We start from the raw sequence: 18833 nt of genomic DNA, 5'->3' as shown, positions 1-18833 counted from the left end.
GAAGAGAGTGAGGGAATTTGATGAGACTCTAAGGTAGAGATTGTGGGTGAAACAATCTGGTTTTTTCTTTAGGGTTTCTCTCTCAAAATTCTCTCTGGAAGCTCTCTTTCAATCGTGGGTTAAAAGGGTATTTATACTGGAGTGAAGAGGAATGCGAAACGTCAGGTTTTTCCAAAACAGGGGTGGCTCGCGGCTTGACCTCGCGGCTTGACTAAGTCGCGAGATCCAGTCGCGAGTTAACCGTATGGCCAGTTGTCCTGTTTTGTCCTGTAGTGCTCCAGCTAGCATGACTGTTCATCTTCCAGCATGCTTGGCACGTGTGCATCTTCTGGCGGGTTGAAGCCGCGAGTCCACCCGCGAGTCCCAGCCGCGACACTCTGTTTTCTTGCACACTCTTGAGCAATCTTCACACTATCTCACTCACTACCCTTACAACAATCCCACCTAAATACAGGGTTACTAAATGCTGAATTACAAGCAAATTTGGCACGGAATAAAGCCAATTAGATGGTTGAATAAATTCAACCTTACAACCAACAACACCACAAAGGTGACAAGTAGGCACAAAAACAGATTTATTATGCTCTCTAACAGTAGGTTTAGACTTAAGTTTAGAAACTTCAGCGTCTACATCAGAATTTTTACCTTTGTCTAACCTAGCAAAATAAGCCTTTTCTTTATTATTCCTTTTAAAAGGAGGGATATAAACTTTCTCAGTTTTAGGCTTAAGAGAAACAGAAACATTTCTGTTATCAGCAGGCTTGGTACTAGTCAAATTTTCAATTTTAGCTTTAGATTCAACTAACTCTTGTTCCAAGCTTTTCATCTTATCATCTTGAGAGGAAATTTGATTTCTCAAAAATTCATTATTTTTATTAGATTCATCTAATCTAGCAACCAATTCCTCTTTTTCAAGATTAGCCAATTTTAACTTGTGGGGCAATAGAAATTATGGCCCAGGCCCAGTTTACCTTAGGGCCCAAGGCCCGAGCCGAGATGGAATCTAGCCGAGGACATACAATAAAAGTCCAAGTAGCTTTGAGACATAGCCGAGGATGACTCTGTCCCCGGCATCCCTAAAGCCCTCCTAAAAGAAATGGCAAAAACGGCATAGGAACAGTTTTGGGAAGGACCGAACACATCCGTGTTGATAAAAAAGAAACCCCTGGATAATATGGCAACAAAGGACAAAGGAAAAGCTGCCATTACTGTCATTGAATACTCTGAGTCAGAGAGAGCAATGCTTTTCAGCTTTGACAACCACCCCCAACCACTTTGAGTATGGGTTGATGGGACAAGTATCAGTCCTGGAAAGTCGAACCTACACGTGGACGCTGGATGAGGGGTGCAGGCTAATATAAAAGGAGAAGTAAGCAATCCAGAAAAAAGGGCTGGGAAAAAAGGCCAAGAACCAGAGCCTCCCAGACCGTCTCGAGGAGAAAGACTCCTCGAGCGAACATGGTTTAATTCTGTATGAACATCATGACTAATCACCGTTCGGTGACCAAGCCTAGCCTTTCAAATCAACCCTCTACAAATTATATTGTTTGGGCCTTTTAACGTACGAACCCAATATCATTTTGGGGTCGTTACAAACTGAGTCCTTACAATTGGCGCCGTCTGTGGGGAAGGCTTGTGTGTTGGCACAGGCGGTGGGTCGAGAGAGTCCCCCTATCACTCCCAACAGCTCGTTGTAGTGCTCTAACATAAAGTTCCATTAGGGGCTATGCTTTGAAGCGACAGTAGCGCGGGTGGTTCTAGGGGCTTGGCCGAGGGGCTAATCCCCCCAAACCAATGTCCCACGGCTTGGCCGAGGGGCTAAGAACCAAGGTATTGCATGGTCCTCGGACTCAAACCTATGGGGAAACCAACTACTTAAAAAGCTAAGTTTTGGACAGAACCAAGGTATTGCATGGTCCTCGGACTCAAACCTATGGGGAAACCAACTACTTAAAAAGCTAAGTTTTGGACAGAACCAAGGTATTGCATAATCTTCGAACTCAAACCTATGGGGAAACCAACTACTTAAAAAGCTAAGTTTTGCATGGTCCTCGGACTCAAACTTATGGGGAAACCAACTACTTAAAAAGTTAAGTTTTGGACAGAACCAAGGTATTGCATGGTCTTCGGACTCAAACCTATGGGGAAACCAACTACATAAAAAACTAAGTTTTGGACAGAACCAAGGTATTGCATGGTCCTCGGACTCAAACCTATGGGGAAACCAACTACTTAAAAAGCTAAGTTTTGGACAGAACTAAGGTATTGCATGGTCCTCAGACTTAAACCTATGGGGAAACCAACTACTTAAAAAGCTAAGTTTTGGACAGAACCAAGGTATTGCATGGTCCTCGGACTCAAACCTATGGGGAAACCAACTACTTAAAAAGCTAAGTTTTGGACAGAACCAAGGTATTGCATGGTCCTCAGACTCAAACCTATGGGAAAACCAACTACTTAAAAAGCTGAGTTTTTGGACAGAACCAAGGTATTGCATGGTCCTCGGACTCAAACCTATGGAGAAACCAATCACTTAAGGAGAATTCTAGATTGCTCAGACCTACGGGATGATTATATACTAAAAGTCGGATTAAGTCCTAGACGGAATGGAGATCCCGACCTATCCTCGGATCCTCAGTTTTAAGGGAACTGATGCAAACGAGCATTTAAGTTCAGTACGATCGTACTTCAATCCTCGGACCGGATGCCAAAAATGGCTAAGGCTATGAAGGATGTTAAGAAGGTGGCAAAGCACCCTAGTACTTGGCGACCCGCATGGGCAGCTCATTTTGGGTTACCCCTCCTCGGATGATTACCTCCTACACAGTACCGAGCATTCAGCTGTTATCTTGGTTAGTCTTGGGTGTGTAACCTTTTTTGGGTCGGCATTATTGTGCCGGATAGTTTCAATAAGCTCGGAATAATATCTTTTTCTTAACAAGGGCCTTGGCCCTAAGTATCGTTTTCTCAGGTCGGCATTACTGTGCCGGATAGTTTCAATAAGCTCGGAACAATATCTTTTTCTTAACAAGGGCCTCGGCCCTAAGTATCATTTTCTCAGGTCGGCATTATTGTGCCGGATAGTTTCAATAAGCTCGGAACAATATCTTTTTCTTAACAAGGGCCTCGGCCCTAAGTATCGTTTTTTTTTAGGTCGGCATTATTGTGCCGAATAGTTTCAATAAGCTCATAAAGATATCTTTTTCTTAACAGGGGTTTCGGCCCTAAGTATCGTTCAGAATAAAAAAAAAATTCACATAATAGCACATCCATTCACAGCATAACTATTGCAGAAAAGAAAGAATATATAGAATAAAATAATGTTAACTTTTATTAATATAAAGAAGTAATACAGCGTATAATGAGGGGCTTAAACAAGCCTATACAGGAAGCTAATTACAAAAGCAAAAATAAAAAAAAATATATATACAATGAAACGACAAATCTTTCTAAAACTCTGCTCCAGTAGCGATCGTGTATGAAAGGGTGACCCCCTATGATGGAAGAGGAGAAGAAGAGGAAGAAGTAAAAGCACCAGGATGGATCCGGTTATGGGAAAGAAGAAGAAGGGGAGGCAAAATGAGGCACCAGTGAAGGAAGAGAGGAAGAAGCAGGGATAATTAATCCCTGCGTCAGCCCTGACTCCTATCACGCTGGTACCATATTAGCTATGCTCGAAAGAGAGTGGATGGTATTGATGATGAGCAACCCCAACTCAGTTGCACCAAAAATTTGATGCGATTAACACCTGCTTCGAATTTTGGCTGAAGGAAGATGAAAGATATCTTGAGTCTCTGCCTACCCTGTCCTGACCGAGCCATCTTAAGTTTCGGAGGGACATGGTGCTTCTGAAGAGGGTGTGGTTCCTTCACCCCCGCTTTTGCCTCAGACATATCACACTCTAAGGTTTGATTGCGCTGATAAGGAAAACTTTGAGCGCAGCTTGGGGTTTAAGGCTTTAGAAAGGTTAAAGGGTCTCTATGTAAAGGAAGTACCCTTTTGCCTTGCTTCTTATATGGAAGGTAAGTTTAGTGGCATTTAATCCGTACAGATTTCCAAGAAGAGCTGCAAACGAGATAGTGTCCACTCAACTCCCCAACGCCGTCTATAACCGTCAGATTTGATTGGCCTCGTAAAGGGAAGTTATTAAAGACGCGCCTCGTACACGGAAACGGCAGGAGCGCATGGTGAGTAAATCTAAAAGAATGTCTCGTAACCTGGCTCATTTTCTAGGCAGATGAAGAGACATCGACATTAATGAGGGACAAAGCTGGGCAAGCCATGATACAAGCCCGACATCACCAAAACCCTCCTCCCCGACCAAGAGGTCGGGCAGCAGGATTTTGAGGGGCTATTGTGGGGCAATAGAAATTGTGACCCAGGCCCAGTTTACCTTAAGGCCCAAGGCCCGAGCCGAGGTGGGATCTAGCTGAGGACATACAATAAAAGTCTAAGTAGTTTTGAGACATAGCCGAGGATGACTCTGTCCTCGGCATCCCTAAAACCCTCCTAAAAGAAAGGGCAAAAATGGCATAGGAACAGTTTTGGGAAGGACCGAACACATCCGTGTTGATAAAAAAGAAACCCCTGGATAATATGGCGACAAAGGACAAAGGAAAAACTGCCATTACTGCCATTGAATACTCTGACTCAGACAGAGCAATACTTTTCAGTTTTGACAACCACTCCCAACCACTTTGAGTATGGGCTAATGGGACAAGTATCAGTCCTGGAAAGTCGAACCTACACGTGGACGCTGGATGAGGGGTGTAGGCTAATATAAAAGGAGAAGTAAGCAATCCAGAAAAAGGGGCTGGGAAAAAGGCCAAGAACCAGAGCCTCCCAGACCGTCTCGAGGAGAAAGACTCCTCGAGCGAACATGGTTTAATTCTATATGAACACCATGACTAACCACCGTTCGGTGACCAAGGCCTAGCCTTTCAAATCCACGCTCTACAAATTATATTGTTTGGGCCTTTTAACGTACGAACCCAATATCCTTTTAGGGTCGTTACGAACTGAGTCCTTACATAACTCTTTCTTGAATTTCTTAGCAATTTTCATAGATTTCAATAATTCCTTACGGAGAGTTTCATCGGCATCAATAAGATCAACAAAAACATGAGCAGAAACATGATCAGAAAGACACTTCAAATTATCCATGACAACAGGGGTCAAGGATCAGCTCTTAGATCAAAAGATCTAAAACAAAAGAGCTACCTGCTCCGATACCACTTGACGGTTTTTAGACCTCTTAAAACACAATTGGATTAACCTAGTTAATTAGCCAAGTTATTACTTAATCCAAATTCCAGATTTAGGTTATCACAATCAAACAATCATATCATGCATAGCAGCGGAAATATAAATAATACAATGATATGATGACCCAGGAAACCACACCGATAAAAACCTGGGGAGGATTTAACCTAGCTATCTGCTTGCTCACTCCCAAGTGCAGGAGATTGTAGCAATATATTTCTCGGAGTACCGAGGTCGAACCACAAGGAGCAGGGTAAATTAAAAGAAAATATAATTAAATAACAATTTGAGTGAAGAAGAAAAATACTTTTGCTTGGTGATTGTTAACAAGAATAATAATAATAACTGATTTTAATCAATAATGTAAATACTAGGGCATCGGGGTGTTTCCCTATATCGATATGAAATTCTTTGTGATCTAAGAAAATATCTATTTCATAATTGATTGTTCTTATACAATTAAAAACTTATGATTCGGTTGAACTGAGACAATTCAAGAACGCATGATAACCTCGATTAATAATGCGGTTAGAAAAGTTTTCAAAAAAACCCATTCACTTTAAAACCTGATTTCTATTTGAAACTATTAGAAATTCATCTAAACAATAAGAAAAACATGATTGAACTTATTGAAAGCATGTAAGAACTAATACATCAAAAGAAATCTAATTGAACAATCAAATATGTTGTTGATAAAATCCTAGAAAGAATCACATTGAATATCCATACCGTATCGAAGAAACATAACCCCGAGCCCTAGCAAAGAGTTTAGGCTGCCATAAGAGAAAGGAAAATACAATTTTTTCTCTCCAAAATTCGTTCTACACAGCCTCCCTTCCAAAACCCTAATGTCTAAGTGTCCAAAGAAAATAAAACATTTTCTATTTTAATTTCCGTCTAGGTTTACAGTGGTAACTTGTGAGTTAATTTCAGCCTTCAAAAATTGAGAATTTCGGAAAACTCAAAACTGGAAAGTTGTAGATATTTAAGTCACGGTTCCAACCCATCTAGCCTTGTGTCAATTGGATTTTTGAGGAGAGAGATACGCCTAAAATACTGATCAGTGCTCAAATCAGATTTTTCCTTTTCAGATTCTGCCTCTTTGATTTCTTTCCTTATTTGAAGCTTCCAATCATGGTAGACGATCCAAGCACTCCAGCTGCACCTCCTTAGAAATTTAAGCATAGTCCTTTAGCTTCACTTTAATTCTAGTTTGGTCTCCATTCTGTCACAAATTCTTGTAAACTCATTTTTCTCACATAATTTCCTGAAAGTAGAAAATTACACACAATAAATAGCATTTTATTCAAGAAATTATGTAAAGATAAATAATAGGGACTAATGCAAACCATGACTTAATTATACAAATTAAGCATAATAATAAGAAGATAACGCTCATATAAATATATAACAAGTATACATTTTAAGGCGTTATCACTATCCTTAAGGTAAAAAACAAATCCACTATGAAAGAATCAAAATTCTACAATAGGACTTAGACCACTAACATCCTATTGCTACCCACCAGTAGAAACTTATTGACACGACCATGTGCAAGCTCCGAGACCACGGATTCCTTCTTTCTTTGTTTCTCCAGCAAGTACAAGCACACCTGCTTGTGTTTCTTTAAACTTTTTAGTGCAGTAACTAAATGATCATCAAACTCTCAATCAAATCTCCTTCTTTATAATCCTAAGCATGTGTGAAGGCAACCACCTTTAGATCTCACAAGTGATTCACACACACAGCAAATAAAGCAACCTTAAAAATGTGGCTAGGGTTTGCCTTTTATACTTAGGGCAAAACATAAAACCCTACATGTTTTAATAGGCTAGGGCTGAGTTGGAGAAATCTGCAGAAAAAACATTCTGCCCGAGATTCGATCGATCGAGCCAGGCCGAAATGCACTAATACTTCTACAACAGCTCAATTCCAACTTTACATAAAAGACATAACTTTGAGCAAGTCTAAACAAGACTAAACAACCTGTTTTGATCATGGTTTGCTAACAATACACATTAGAGTTCTAAATACATTAGTTCCTAAGTCTTTAGAACCTAACATTCTATATCGGCATCTTGTAGCATATTGAAGTGTTGTCATCCGTGGAGAAACACAAATGACTGGAGCAGATATATTACAATCTCAAGAACCAGGATCAAAGATAATTATCTTTTGTTCAACCAAGAAGATGTGTGATCAACTTGCCCACAACCTTACTCGCCAGTTTGGTGCTGTTGCTATCAGAGACCAAGGTAACAGCAAGAAGACTCAGCCTAACAAGAAGATTCAGAGCAGAATTATAGAAGTACAGATAATCATGGTTAAATGACTTGTAGCTTTGGTCTTTGTATTGTATATAGCTTAAACTGTGTGTAGTTTAGTCAGTCTTGTAAATAGCTTTAGTAATGCAAGTGAGTGTGCACATGTGCTTTATTTTTTTCTATTAAGGAGTTGTTATGTTTGTTAAGTTAGTTTGTTAGTCTCTGATTGTATATAAGGATCAAAGACGCGTATCATTAAGCAAATTAATGAGATTTTTCACTCTTAACAATCTTTCATATGGTATCAGAGCCATAGTTTGCTCAAAATTCTCCCAAATTTCTAGGGTTTCGTTCTTGAAACCTTGAAGCTGGTTCAATGGCTTCTGCGTCAAATTCTTCTTTCACTTCATCTGAGCAAGATCTAGCATCGGTAGAAGACATCTCAAATCCTTTGTTCCTTCACCATGCTAAAAGTCCTGAAGCTTTGCTTGTGTCTGAGGTCTTGATTGTTGAAAATTACCATGCTTGGGCTTGATCTATGAAGAAGGCTTTGATTGAGAAGAACAAGTTTGGTTTTGTTAATGGCACTATTTCTCTTTCTTCTCCATTGATAAAAACTCCAGTAGCAATTGATGCTTGGATTCGCTGTGATAATGTGGTTGGTTCTTGGTTGATGAAGGCAGTTTCACCTCAGATCAAAATTAGTATCACTTATAGAGACACAACATTAGAAATCTGGAATGATCTCAGGGATACGCATTCTCAATGCAATGGACCTAGGGTTTTTCAGCTGCAAAAGGACATTGCATCAATCAATCAAGGTGATTCTTCAATTATTACCTATTTCACTCAATTAAAGGTGTATTGGGATCAACTTAAGAATTTTAGGCCTACTCCAACTTGTTCTTGTGAAAAGTGCACTCGTAATATTTCACAAAGGATTTAGAATCTTCACTTTCAAGATTTAGTGATGCAATTCTTGATGGGACTCAATGATTCTTATTCTCAAATCAAAGGACATATTTTGTTAATGAATCCACTTCCATCCATCAACAAAGTCTATTCCTTGTTGATTCAAGAAGAAAGGTAGAGGAATGTGGGAAATTCTAATGTTCACATTGAGTCCACTGCTCTTGCTGTTAAAGGTTCCAATTCCATTGTTATTAATTCCAATTTTGCTTTCTCTGGAGGAAAGAATTCAAGGGGTAAGGATAGGCCTATTTGCACTCACTGTGGGAAACATGGTCATACCATGGAGAAGTGTTTCAAGTTGCATGGCTTCCCACCTGGATTCAAGTCTAAAGGAAAGACTTCAATGGTGAATCAAGTAGGCATTCAACATGACACTACAGAGAAAGGACAATCATCCAATGATGCCACCCAGTTCCCTTTTACTTAGGAACAATGTCAACAATTTTTGGCCATGCTAGGCAACCAGATGCAAGCTGCTACTCAACTTAACATGGGAACCAAGGAAGTTCATATGGCTAGCAGTGTGATTAAGCCTCATTTAGATTCTTAATCAGCATCTTCTACAAGTGCTTCCAAGTCTGACAATGCTCTCACAATGTTAGGTATATCTTCTTTTGGAGATCTTGATTTAAGGCATTCAATCTTTTCTGCCCATGTAGTAAATAGGACAGCCTTTAATGGAGATACTTGGGTTATTGACACTGGGGAAACTGATTACATTGTACATTTTGTTCAATTGCTTACTGAATTCACTGCTATTAGTTGTGTTGTTGAACTTCCTAATGGTGAAACAACAATGGTAACTCACATAGGTTCCATTTCTCTTTGACTTTAACTCTTATTAATGTTCTCTGTGTTATTTCATTTTCTTTTAACCTTTTGTTAGTTAGTCAACTCACAAAATCTTGTTCTTGTTGCCTTATTTTCTTGTCAAATTTATGTTTTATACAGGACCTTATTTGCTGGAGAATATTGGTGTGGGTGAAGTTCATGATGGGTTGTATTTGCTACAACACAGCCCCTCAGATGCTTGTACCTTTCCAATCAACTCCAAGGTTCTTGGATCATCCTTTCAATCCATCTTTAACTTTGTTTTCAAGTCTATTTTCAACAGACCTCAATCTTATGTAATCAATAACATTGCAGTACCTTCTTCTATATGGCATCTTAGATTAGGTTATCCCTCTGATGCTAAACTCTCTTCCTTAAATAATGTACTTCTTGATAATGTTTGTACTTTTAATAAAGATTATGAGATTTGTCTACTTGCAAAACACAAAAGACTTCCCTTCCCTTTTCCAAATCACATGTCTGATTCACCTTTTGATATTGTACACTGTGATATTTGGGGTCCCTATATAGTTTCTACTGTTGATGGACACAAATACTTCCTCGTTATTGTTGATGACTGTACTAGATCAACTTGGGTTTATCTCATGAAATCCAAGTTTGATACTAGGTCCATTTTACAGTCCTTTTATGCTATGATCAAAACTCAATTCAATAAATCCATTAAATTTTTTAGAACTGATAATGGTGTTGAATTTCAAATGACCGATTTCTTCAAGACTCATGGAATTATACACCAACATAGTTGTGTTGCCACTCCTCAACAAAATTCTGTTGTGGAGAGGAAACATCAACATATTTTAAGCCTTAAGAATTCAATTCAATGTTCCTATTGCCTATTGGGGTGACTGCATTCTCACAACAATGCACCTTATCAATAGACTTCCATCCCCTCTTCTTCATGACAAAACACCCTTTGAATTGCTTTATGACAAAGTCCCTGATTATAGTTCTCTTAGAGTTTTTGGTTGTTTGTGTTTTGCTTCTACATTGGCTTATAATAGGCCTAAATTTGATCCTAAAGCTATCAAATGTGTTTTCTTGGGTTATCATTTTGTTGTTAAGGGATATAAACTACTTGATTTACATTCTAAAAGGAATTTTATCTCGAGGGATGTTACTTTTCATGAGTCCATCTTTCCTTTTTAGTCCATTCCTTCCTCAACATTCCTTTCTCCTTTTGATCCTTTGTCTTAGATTTGCACTCCTAATGCTCCACCTTTATCTGTAGGAGATCCTATTCAACATTCTAAGTTTGTTCCTCTTGTTGATGGTTCTTCCTCTGATCAAGTTGATGATCCCGCATCTCATATTCTTAAAGATCATTTTTCTGATCTTTCAGAAGAACTATATGTTTACTTTCCTAATGATATAGTTGATGATCCTACCTTGCATCCTAATTCGATCCCTCCTTCTTTGTCCACTCCGTCTTCTGCTCCCTCACTTAGAAGGTCTACTAGAGTGTCCAAACCTCCTCCATATCTTCAATCCTACAAATGCAACACAATTTCAACTAGGTATCCTATTGCTAACTTTGTTTCTTCTCACAAGTTATCACCTACCTATTCTCATTTTTGCAATAGCATTTCTGCTCTTAAAGAACCTTAGTTTTACCATCAAGATGTTGGTGATCCTAATTGGGAAACTACTATGGCAACAAAAATTGAGGATTTAGAAGAAAATCATGCTTGGTCTACTATTCCTTTGCCACCCAACAAAAAGGTTGTTGGATGTAAGTGGGTATTTCGAATCAAGTACAAAGCTGATAGCAGTATAGAGAGGTATGAGGCTCGCCTTGTGGCCAAAGGGTATACTCAGTAAGAAGGGCTGGACTATACTGCAACATTCTCTTTAATGGCTAAAATGGTCACAGTTAAGCTTTTCTTGGCTTTAGCTGTTGTGTAAGGATGGGATCTTCAACAATTAGATGTCAATAATACAATTCTTAATGGTGATCTCCATGAAGAAGTGTACATGTCTTTTCCTCCAGGTTTGCACAACAAGGGGGAGATGGGTAGCAAGGGGGAGATGGTTTGCAAGTTGCATAAATCATTATATGGACTTAAGCAAGTTTCAAAGTAGTGGTTTTCAAAATTTTCAACCACTTTATTGTAGAATGGCTTTGTATAGTCTAAACCAGACTATTCCTTGTTCATTAGGTAGCATGGTAAGCTTTTTATAGCACTTATTGTTTATGTTGATGACATACTCATTGCTAGTAACGATCCTAAAGCTGTGAAAGATCTCAAGTTGCATTTGGATAGCATTTCAAGTTAAAGGATCTAGGCAATTTGAAGTATTTCTTGGGTTTGGAAGTTGAAAAATCACAAAAGGGCATCTCATTGTGTCAAAGAAAGTATGCCCTTGAAATTGTTCATGATGTTGGGATGCTTGGATGTAAACTTGCTAGAACTATGGAAGTCAATTTAAAGTTAAGCAAGGATAATGGGGAGTTATTACATGATGTTGGGATGTATAGAAGGTTAATAGGTAAACTACTGTTCTTAACCATCACTAGGCCAGATATTACATACTCTGTGCATAGGTTAAGTCAATTTATTTCTAAGCCTAGAAAGCCTAATTTAAAAGCAGCATATAGAATCATTCAATATATCAAAGGAACTGCAGGTCAAGGGTTACTGTTTCCATCAAACTCTTCACTGCATATAAAGGCCTTTGCAAATGCAGATTGGGCAGCTTGTCTTGATTCTAGAAGGTCTATTACAGGTTTTTATGTATTCCTGGGTGACTCATTGATCTCCTGGAAGTCTAAGAAGCAGTATACTGTCTCTAGATCCGCTACTGAAGCTGAATATAGATCAATGACTATGGTTGTATGTGAAGTGACTTGGATTCTCTACTTGCTAAAGGATTTGAGTGTAAAACATGATAAGGTTGCTTTATTGTTCAGTGACAGTAAGGTAGCAATTCACATAGGGTCTAATCCTGTGTTCCATGAGCGTACAAAGCATATTGAAAAAGATTGTCACATTGTGAGAGATAAGGTGCAAGATGGAGTTATAAGGTTGATGAATATTAGGAGTCAATCTCAATTGGTAGACTTGTTAATAGAGGCCTTGAACTTGAATCAATTTTCAGCCTTATTGTCAAGATGAGAATCTTGAATATTCATTCCAATAGTGCCCATCTTGAGGGAGAGTATCAGAGATCAAGGCAACAGCAAGAAGACTCAGCACAACAAGAAGAGTCAGAGCAAAATTATAGAAGTGCAAATACTCATGGTTAAACGACTTGTAGCTTTGGTCTTTGTATTGTATATAGCTTCAACTGTGTGTAGTTTAGTGACTTTAGTCAATCTTGTAAATAGCTTTAGTAATGCACGTGAGTGTGCACATGTGTGCTTTATTTTTTCTGTTAAGGAGTTGTGTTTGTTAAGTTAGTTAGTTAGTCTCTGATTGTATATAAGGATCAAAGCCACGTATCATTAAGCAAGTTAATGAGATTTTTCACTCTTAACAATCACAAGGTGAGAGGGATCATGTGTTGAGTTAGTTCCAAACTGGGAGATCTCCAGTTCTTGTAGCCACTGACATTGCAGCTTGAGGGCTAGATATGAAAGACATCAGGTTGGGGACTATTTATTTTATAGTCACATTATCTAGGTTTTGGTATTGCATTCTATGGTACATTATTTTCCAAGGATCAAAATTTTGGGCAATGATGTTAAGAGTATATCAGAGATCAACAGAGTATTGCTAAGAACAAGGTTCAAATGCTAGATGTCAACGGCTAGTTCACAACGGCTACTTCAGATATTCACCAGAACGGTGACGTTCTATTTAACACGAAGTTGTAAATCTATTTAATGACACGCTGCATTTTGTTTGTATGTTATTAACTCATTGATACGTTGCGTTACATATAGCTGTTGTTGGTTAGTTAGCTCAGTTCATTAGGTAGTTGATTGTAGTTGTTTAGTTCCTAATTTCACTCCACATTTCACGTATCAATCCCATGATTTCAGGAATCTCTGATTAGGTAGTTATTGATTCTCTGGTATTATATATATTGTACATCAGTGTAATGAATGATATTGTGGTATTATTCCAGAAAATTCCAATTCTTTCTTCGTCTCTCTCAAACTTCTTCTCTCTAATTTCCTCTCTTTCTCTTTGAGTGTTTTATTGGAAAACTTCCATTGTTGAAGCATTTTCAAGCCTAGTTCAAAGCTTTTCATGGTATTAGAGCTACTTCTATCCAAAGTTGTATAGATCCAACAATGGTAGAAACTACTTCAGCACCAACCTCTACTATTATGTCTTCAACCTCCACAACCATGCCTTCAATTTCTTCATCTACTTCCATCGATCTCACTAATTAGCCTCTGCTACTACTATCAAACATGTCAAACATGATGACAGTCAAACTTGACTCTTCCAATTACATTGTTTGGAAGCATCAAATTTCGATGGTGTTACTTCAGTGTTTAATCCAAATTATCTCATCTGGAAATCAAAGGAAAAGGCTTTACTTACCTTTATCAGTTCTACCCTCACTCCTTCAGTTTTAGCTATAACTGTTGGTTGTTCATTTGCTCGAGAGGTATGGAAGGTTCTTGAAAATAGATTCTTCTCAATTTCAAGGTCACATGTGATGAACCTCAAGGGAGAACTGCATAATGTGAAGAAAGGATTTGATTCTGTAGATGTCTATCTACAAAAAATTAAGGTGATAAGAGGCAAAATCATGGCAGTAGGTGTTATCTTGGATGATGAAGAGCTACTTCATGTAGCAATTAAAGGTCTTCCCAAAGAATTCAGTGAATTCAGGTTTGCAATTAGAACCAGAAGCATAATATTAAGCTTTGATGAGTTGGCTACTCTGTTGAATGTAGAAAAGGAGTCATTGAATGAAGGCATTGAGATCAAAGACTCTACCTTTGCAATGTCAGTAAATACCACACCAAGATTCAACAATACTGGTGGTTATAATACCTTCAATCAGTCAAGTAATAGAGGTAGAGGAAAAGGCAACAATGCAAGAGGTAGAGGCAGAGGTTAAGGTCCATCATCCAACCACTTCAATCATTTTTCACCATCACAATATCCAGGTTCTAATGGAAGATCAGAGAGGCCAATTTGCCAAATTTGTGGTAAAGCAAGTCATCTAGCTATTGACTGCTACCACAGAATGGATTATGCCTACCAAGGCAAACATCCACCTATAAAGTTGGCTGCTATGGCTACCTCTTCCAACTCTTTGATGACTCAAGAGCAACCTTGGCTGGCAGACAGTGCATCCACTAACCATGTTACCTCTAGCCTCAATCACTTGAGCTTTCCCAAACCCTATACTGGCCAAGAGCATCTCACAGTGGGCAATGGACAAAACTTACCTATCACTCATATAGATAACTTTCTAATCCCTTCTTCTAATGTTACTCTTCAGCATAAAAATGTGTTAAGAGTCCCTTCCATTGCTTCTAATCTTGCTTCAGTTCACAAAATCTGCCATGATAATAACTGTTAGTGTTATTTTGATGAAAACACCTTGTTAATTCAGGCCTTGGCCACGGGGAAAGTTCTCTACAAGGGTAGGAGTGAAGGTGGTGTTTACCCCATCTATCCTCACAAGGCCATTGCACTTCTTTCTAATAAATTGTGCAATTCTGTCAAGCTTTCTTCTTCTAGTTGGTCTTTGTGGCATAGCAGGCTTGGCCATCCTAGTGCTCAAACTCTTAGACTTTTGTTTATAAATAATGGTCTATCTTGTAATAATAGTGCTAATTTTGTCAATTCTTGTATTCACTGTCTTCATGGCAACATGCATAGACTACCATTTCCTAGTTCAAGATTTGTAGCAACTTCTCCTTTTGAACTTGTACATATTGATTTGTGGGGTCCTGCACCTCTTGATTCAATAAATGGCTATAAATATTATGTCATTTTTGTTGATCATTACACTCATTTTACATAGCTTTACTTGCTCACTAACAAATTAGAAGTTTATTCTAAATTTTTCTTGTTCCATGCTATGGTTAAAACACAATTCTCTACAAACATTAAAACTCTTAGATCAGATGGTGGTGGTGAGTATACCTCTAAATCTTTTGAGTCTTTTCTGTCTTACCATGGAATTCACCATCAAATTTCTTGTCCTTATCCACCTCAACAGAATGGGTTGGAAGAGAGAAAACATAGACACTTAATTGAGACTGTTATTACTCTTCTTTCTCAAGCTTCTTTACCTTCCACATACTAGTCTTTTGCTGTTTAGTCTGCCTTAACTTTGATCAATATCCTTCCAACTCCAACTTTAGGTCTTTTGTCTCCTTGGTTCAAACTTTATGGTCAACACCCTGATATCACTTCCCTCAAGATTTTTGGCTGTGCATGTTACCCTTTTCTCAGACCATACACTAAACACAAGCTAGAGCATAGGACCACAGAATGTCTCTTTTTGGGATATTCCACCGTGTCTAAGAGTTACTTGTGTCTTGATTTACTCACTCACAAGCTGTATACTTGTAGGCATGTCTTGTTCAATGAAACCAAGTTTCCTTTTTCTGCTCTGTCTTCTGTTTCCCCCTCTACTCCACCTAATTTAGACACTTGGTTATCCAATTTGTTATACTTGCACTCTTCTAATCAGCCCTCTATTCTAGGACCCTATTCTACTCCTATGTCACACTCCACAAATCCTAGTCCTATTTCTTCATCTCATCCTACTTGTCTTTTTCCCCAATTTGATACTTCCGCAAACTCTGAACCATCTGCTTCTATTCCTGCTGCTATATCTCCACCTGCCTCTATCTTTCATCCTTCACCTCCACTCCCTTCTATTTCTACCACTTCAACATCTTTACAGTCTATTCCCAATATTTATGTTCCCAATGAATCTTCAGCTCCTGCTGCCACTGCATCTTCCATTGCTCCTGTGAATGTCCATCCTATGACTACTAGATCAAAGAATGGCATTTCCAAGCAAAATTGTGTTATAAGGCTGTGCTTGACTATACTCACACTGAGCCCCCTTCCTATAGAATTACTTGTAAGTTTCCTCAATGGATTACGGCCATGGATGAGGAATTTTCTGCTTTACAAAGACAGAAGACTTGGTCTCTTGTTCCTGCTATGCCTGGCATCAATTTAGTGGGTTGCAAGTGGGTGTATAAGCTGAAATTACACAGTGATGGCACCATTGCTCATTATAAAGCCAGATTGGTTGCCAAGGGTTTTCACCAACAGGTAGGTGTGGACTACACAAAGACATTTAGTCCAGTTGTGAAACCAGCTATTGTGAGACTTGTACTTTCCATTGCTATGAGTTTTAATTGGCCTCTCAGACAGTTGGATGTCTCCAATGCCTTCCTCCATGGTTTTCTCAAGGAAGAAGTGTATATGGAACAACCTCAAGGCTACGTGGATCAACAATTTCCTCATCATGTCTATAGATTACACAAATTTTTGTATGGCTTAAAACAGGCCCCAAGAGCCTGGTTTGACAAATTTACCTCTCAGTTGTTGCGTCTTGGATTTGAAGCTTCCATGGTAGACTCTTCCTTATTTGTGTTTCACTCTCATCAGACCATCATTTATCTTCTTGTGTATGTGGATGATATTATAATCACAGGTAATTCTTCTTCACAAATATCTCATCTTGTCACTGCTTTTAGTAAAGCCTTTGAGCTTAAGGATTTAGGTGCTCTCTCTTATTCTTTAGGCATTTAGATTGTGCCTTCCAAGTTTGGTCTCACTTTGTGCCAATCCAAGTATGCCTCTGATGTACTTCATAGATTCAAGATGGAAAATTCTAAACCTACCAAAACCCCTTGTTGCCCAAATATACGTCTTACTCCTTTTGATGGTTTTGTTTTGGTTGATCCCTCTGAGTACAAAAGTATGATGGGTGCTCTCCAATATTTGACTTTCACACGCCCTGATTTGGCTTTTAGTGTCCATCAGCTATGCCAATTTATGAATCCTCCTACTACTTCTCATTTGGAGGCAGCCAAGTGTGTTCTTTTTTATGTGAGGGGTACTTTACATTTTGGGATTCATCTTGCTCCTGATCCACTTACCTTCTCTGCCTTCTTCGACGCAGATTAGGCTAGGGACCCCACTGACAGGAAGTCTACCACTGGGATGTTGGTTTCCCTTGGTTCAAGCCCCATTTTTTGGTCTTCCAAGAAACAACCCACTGTCTCCTATTCTTCCACAGAGGCAGAGTATCGTGCCTTGGCTTCCACTTTAGTAGAGTTAGCTTGGCTTCGCACTCTATTTAAGGAGGTTAAGCTTGATGAATCATGTGATATTAGTGGGCTGAAAGTCTCAGGCGTTGATGAGTTTGTGACTGAATCCTAAGAAAACAAACAGAAAATCAGAGGAGACCGGTGGAAGCCGGCCAAGACACCTCCAATGGTAAAGTTAGCCTTTTTGTGATTCCTAGTAAATTGGAAGTCTCATAATCAGAATCCCTTACTCTTTCGTTGGCGAGCGTTTATATAGCATGCGGGGAGCGGTTACTTGTTTGGTAACCGTTCCTATTGTTGAGGAGTCCAATAGGCTCGGAGGTAACTTCTATAACTACTATGGAAGTTAGATTATTTGAGTCTGCATTTCACAACGGTTGGACTTGACTAGCGACGGTTTGTTTTCTCTCACACCTGGTGGAGACATGTTTGTCCAAGGCTAAACATGTTCATGGTGCAGTAATCTCGTTCGTCCTTTAAGGACGGACGGACGAGGTTGAACTCGAACGAGGATCTCCCTTCTTCCTCTCTTTTCTTTGGATGACGCCTATGGACGAGACAAGACTTGAACGGATTTTTATTGCACATCAAAGCTATTTCTTCCTCATGTTCCCATTCTTTGGTGCGATAATAACTCTGTTATTGCCTTAGCCTCTAATCCTGTATTTCATTCCAGAACCAAACACATAGAGGTTGATTATCACTATGTGAGGGGTTGTGTTCTTTGTAGCACTTTGGGGATCAAATTCATCTCTAGTCGTGACAATTTTGCTGACATTTTCATGAAACCCTTACCTAGTCCTCATTTTTTGGTTCTACGCAGCAAACTCTTAGCTGCCACTGCCTTGAGTTTGAGGGAGGATGTTAAGAGTATACTTAGAGATCAACAGAGTATTGCTAAGAACAAGGTTCAAATGCTAGATGTCAACGGCTAGTTCACAATGACTACTTTAGATATTCACCAGAACGGTGTCATTCTATTTAACACGGAGTTGTAAATCTATTTAATGAAACGTTGCATTTTGTCTGTATGTTATTAACTCATTGATTCGTTGCATTTCATATAGTTGTTGTTGGTCAGTTAGCTCAATTCATTAGGTAGTTGATGGTAGTTGTTTAGTTCCTAATTTCACTCCACATTTCACGGATCAATCCCGTGATTTTAGGGATCTCTAATTAGGCAGTTATTGATTCTCTGGTATTATATATATTGTACATCAGTGTAATGAATGATAATGTGGTATTATTCCAAAAAATTCCAATTCTCTCTTCGT

At 38.8% G+C, this 18833-nt stretch overlaps 1 protein-coding gene across 1 annotated transcript; it reads left to right on the top strand.

Moving 5' to 3' along the window:
- The first annotated feature begins 17110 nt into the window (after positions 1 to 17110).
- LOC126702685 (uncharacterized) lies at positions 17111 to 18494 on the top strand. Its single transcript, XM_050401507.1, has 2 exons — positions 17111 to 17322; positions 18236 to 18494. Exons 1-2 carry the CDS (start codon positions 17111 to 17113, stop codon positions 18492 to 18494), a joined length of 471 nt encoding a protein of 156 aa, XP_050257464.1.
- The last annotated feature ends 339 nt before the right edge of the window (positions 18495 to 18833 follow it).

The sequence above is a fragment of the Quercus robur genome, chromosome 2 (assembly GCF_932294415.1).
Source record: "Quercus robur chromosome 2, dhQueRobu3.1, whole genome shotgun sequence".
NCBI lineage: Eukaryota > Viridiplantae > Streptophyta > Magnoliopsida > Fagales > Fagaceae > Quercus > Quercus robur.
This window is presented reverse-complemented; position numbering and strand designations above follow the sequence as displayed.

What these genes read in the sequence shown, in the direction of transcription:
- LOC126702685 (XM_050401507.1), top strand. Translation starts at nt 17,111, where the DNA reads ATGGAAAATTCTAAACCTACCAAAACCCCTTGTTGCCCAAATATACGT. An exon ending in TCTCATTTGGAGGCAGCCAA is followed by an intron (nt 17,323 to 18,235) that starts GTGTGTTCTTTT and finishes ATTTCATTCCAG; the next exon opens with AACCAAACACATAGAGGTTG.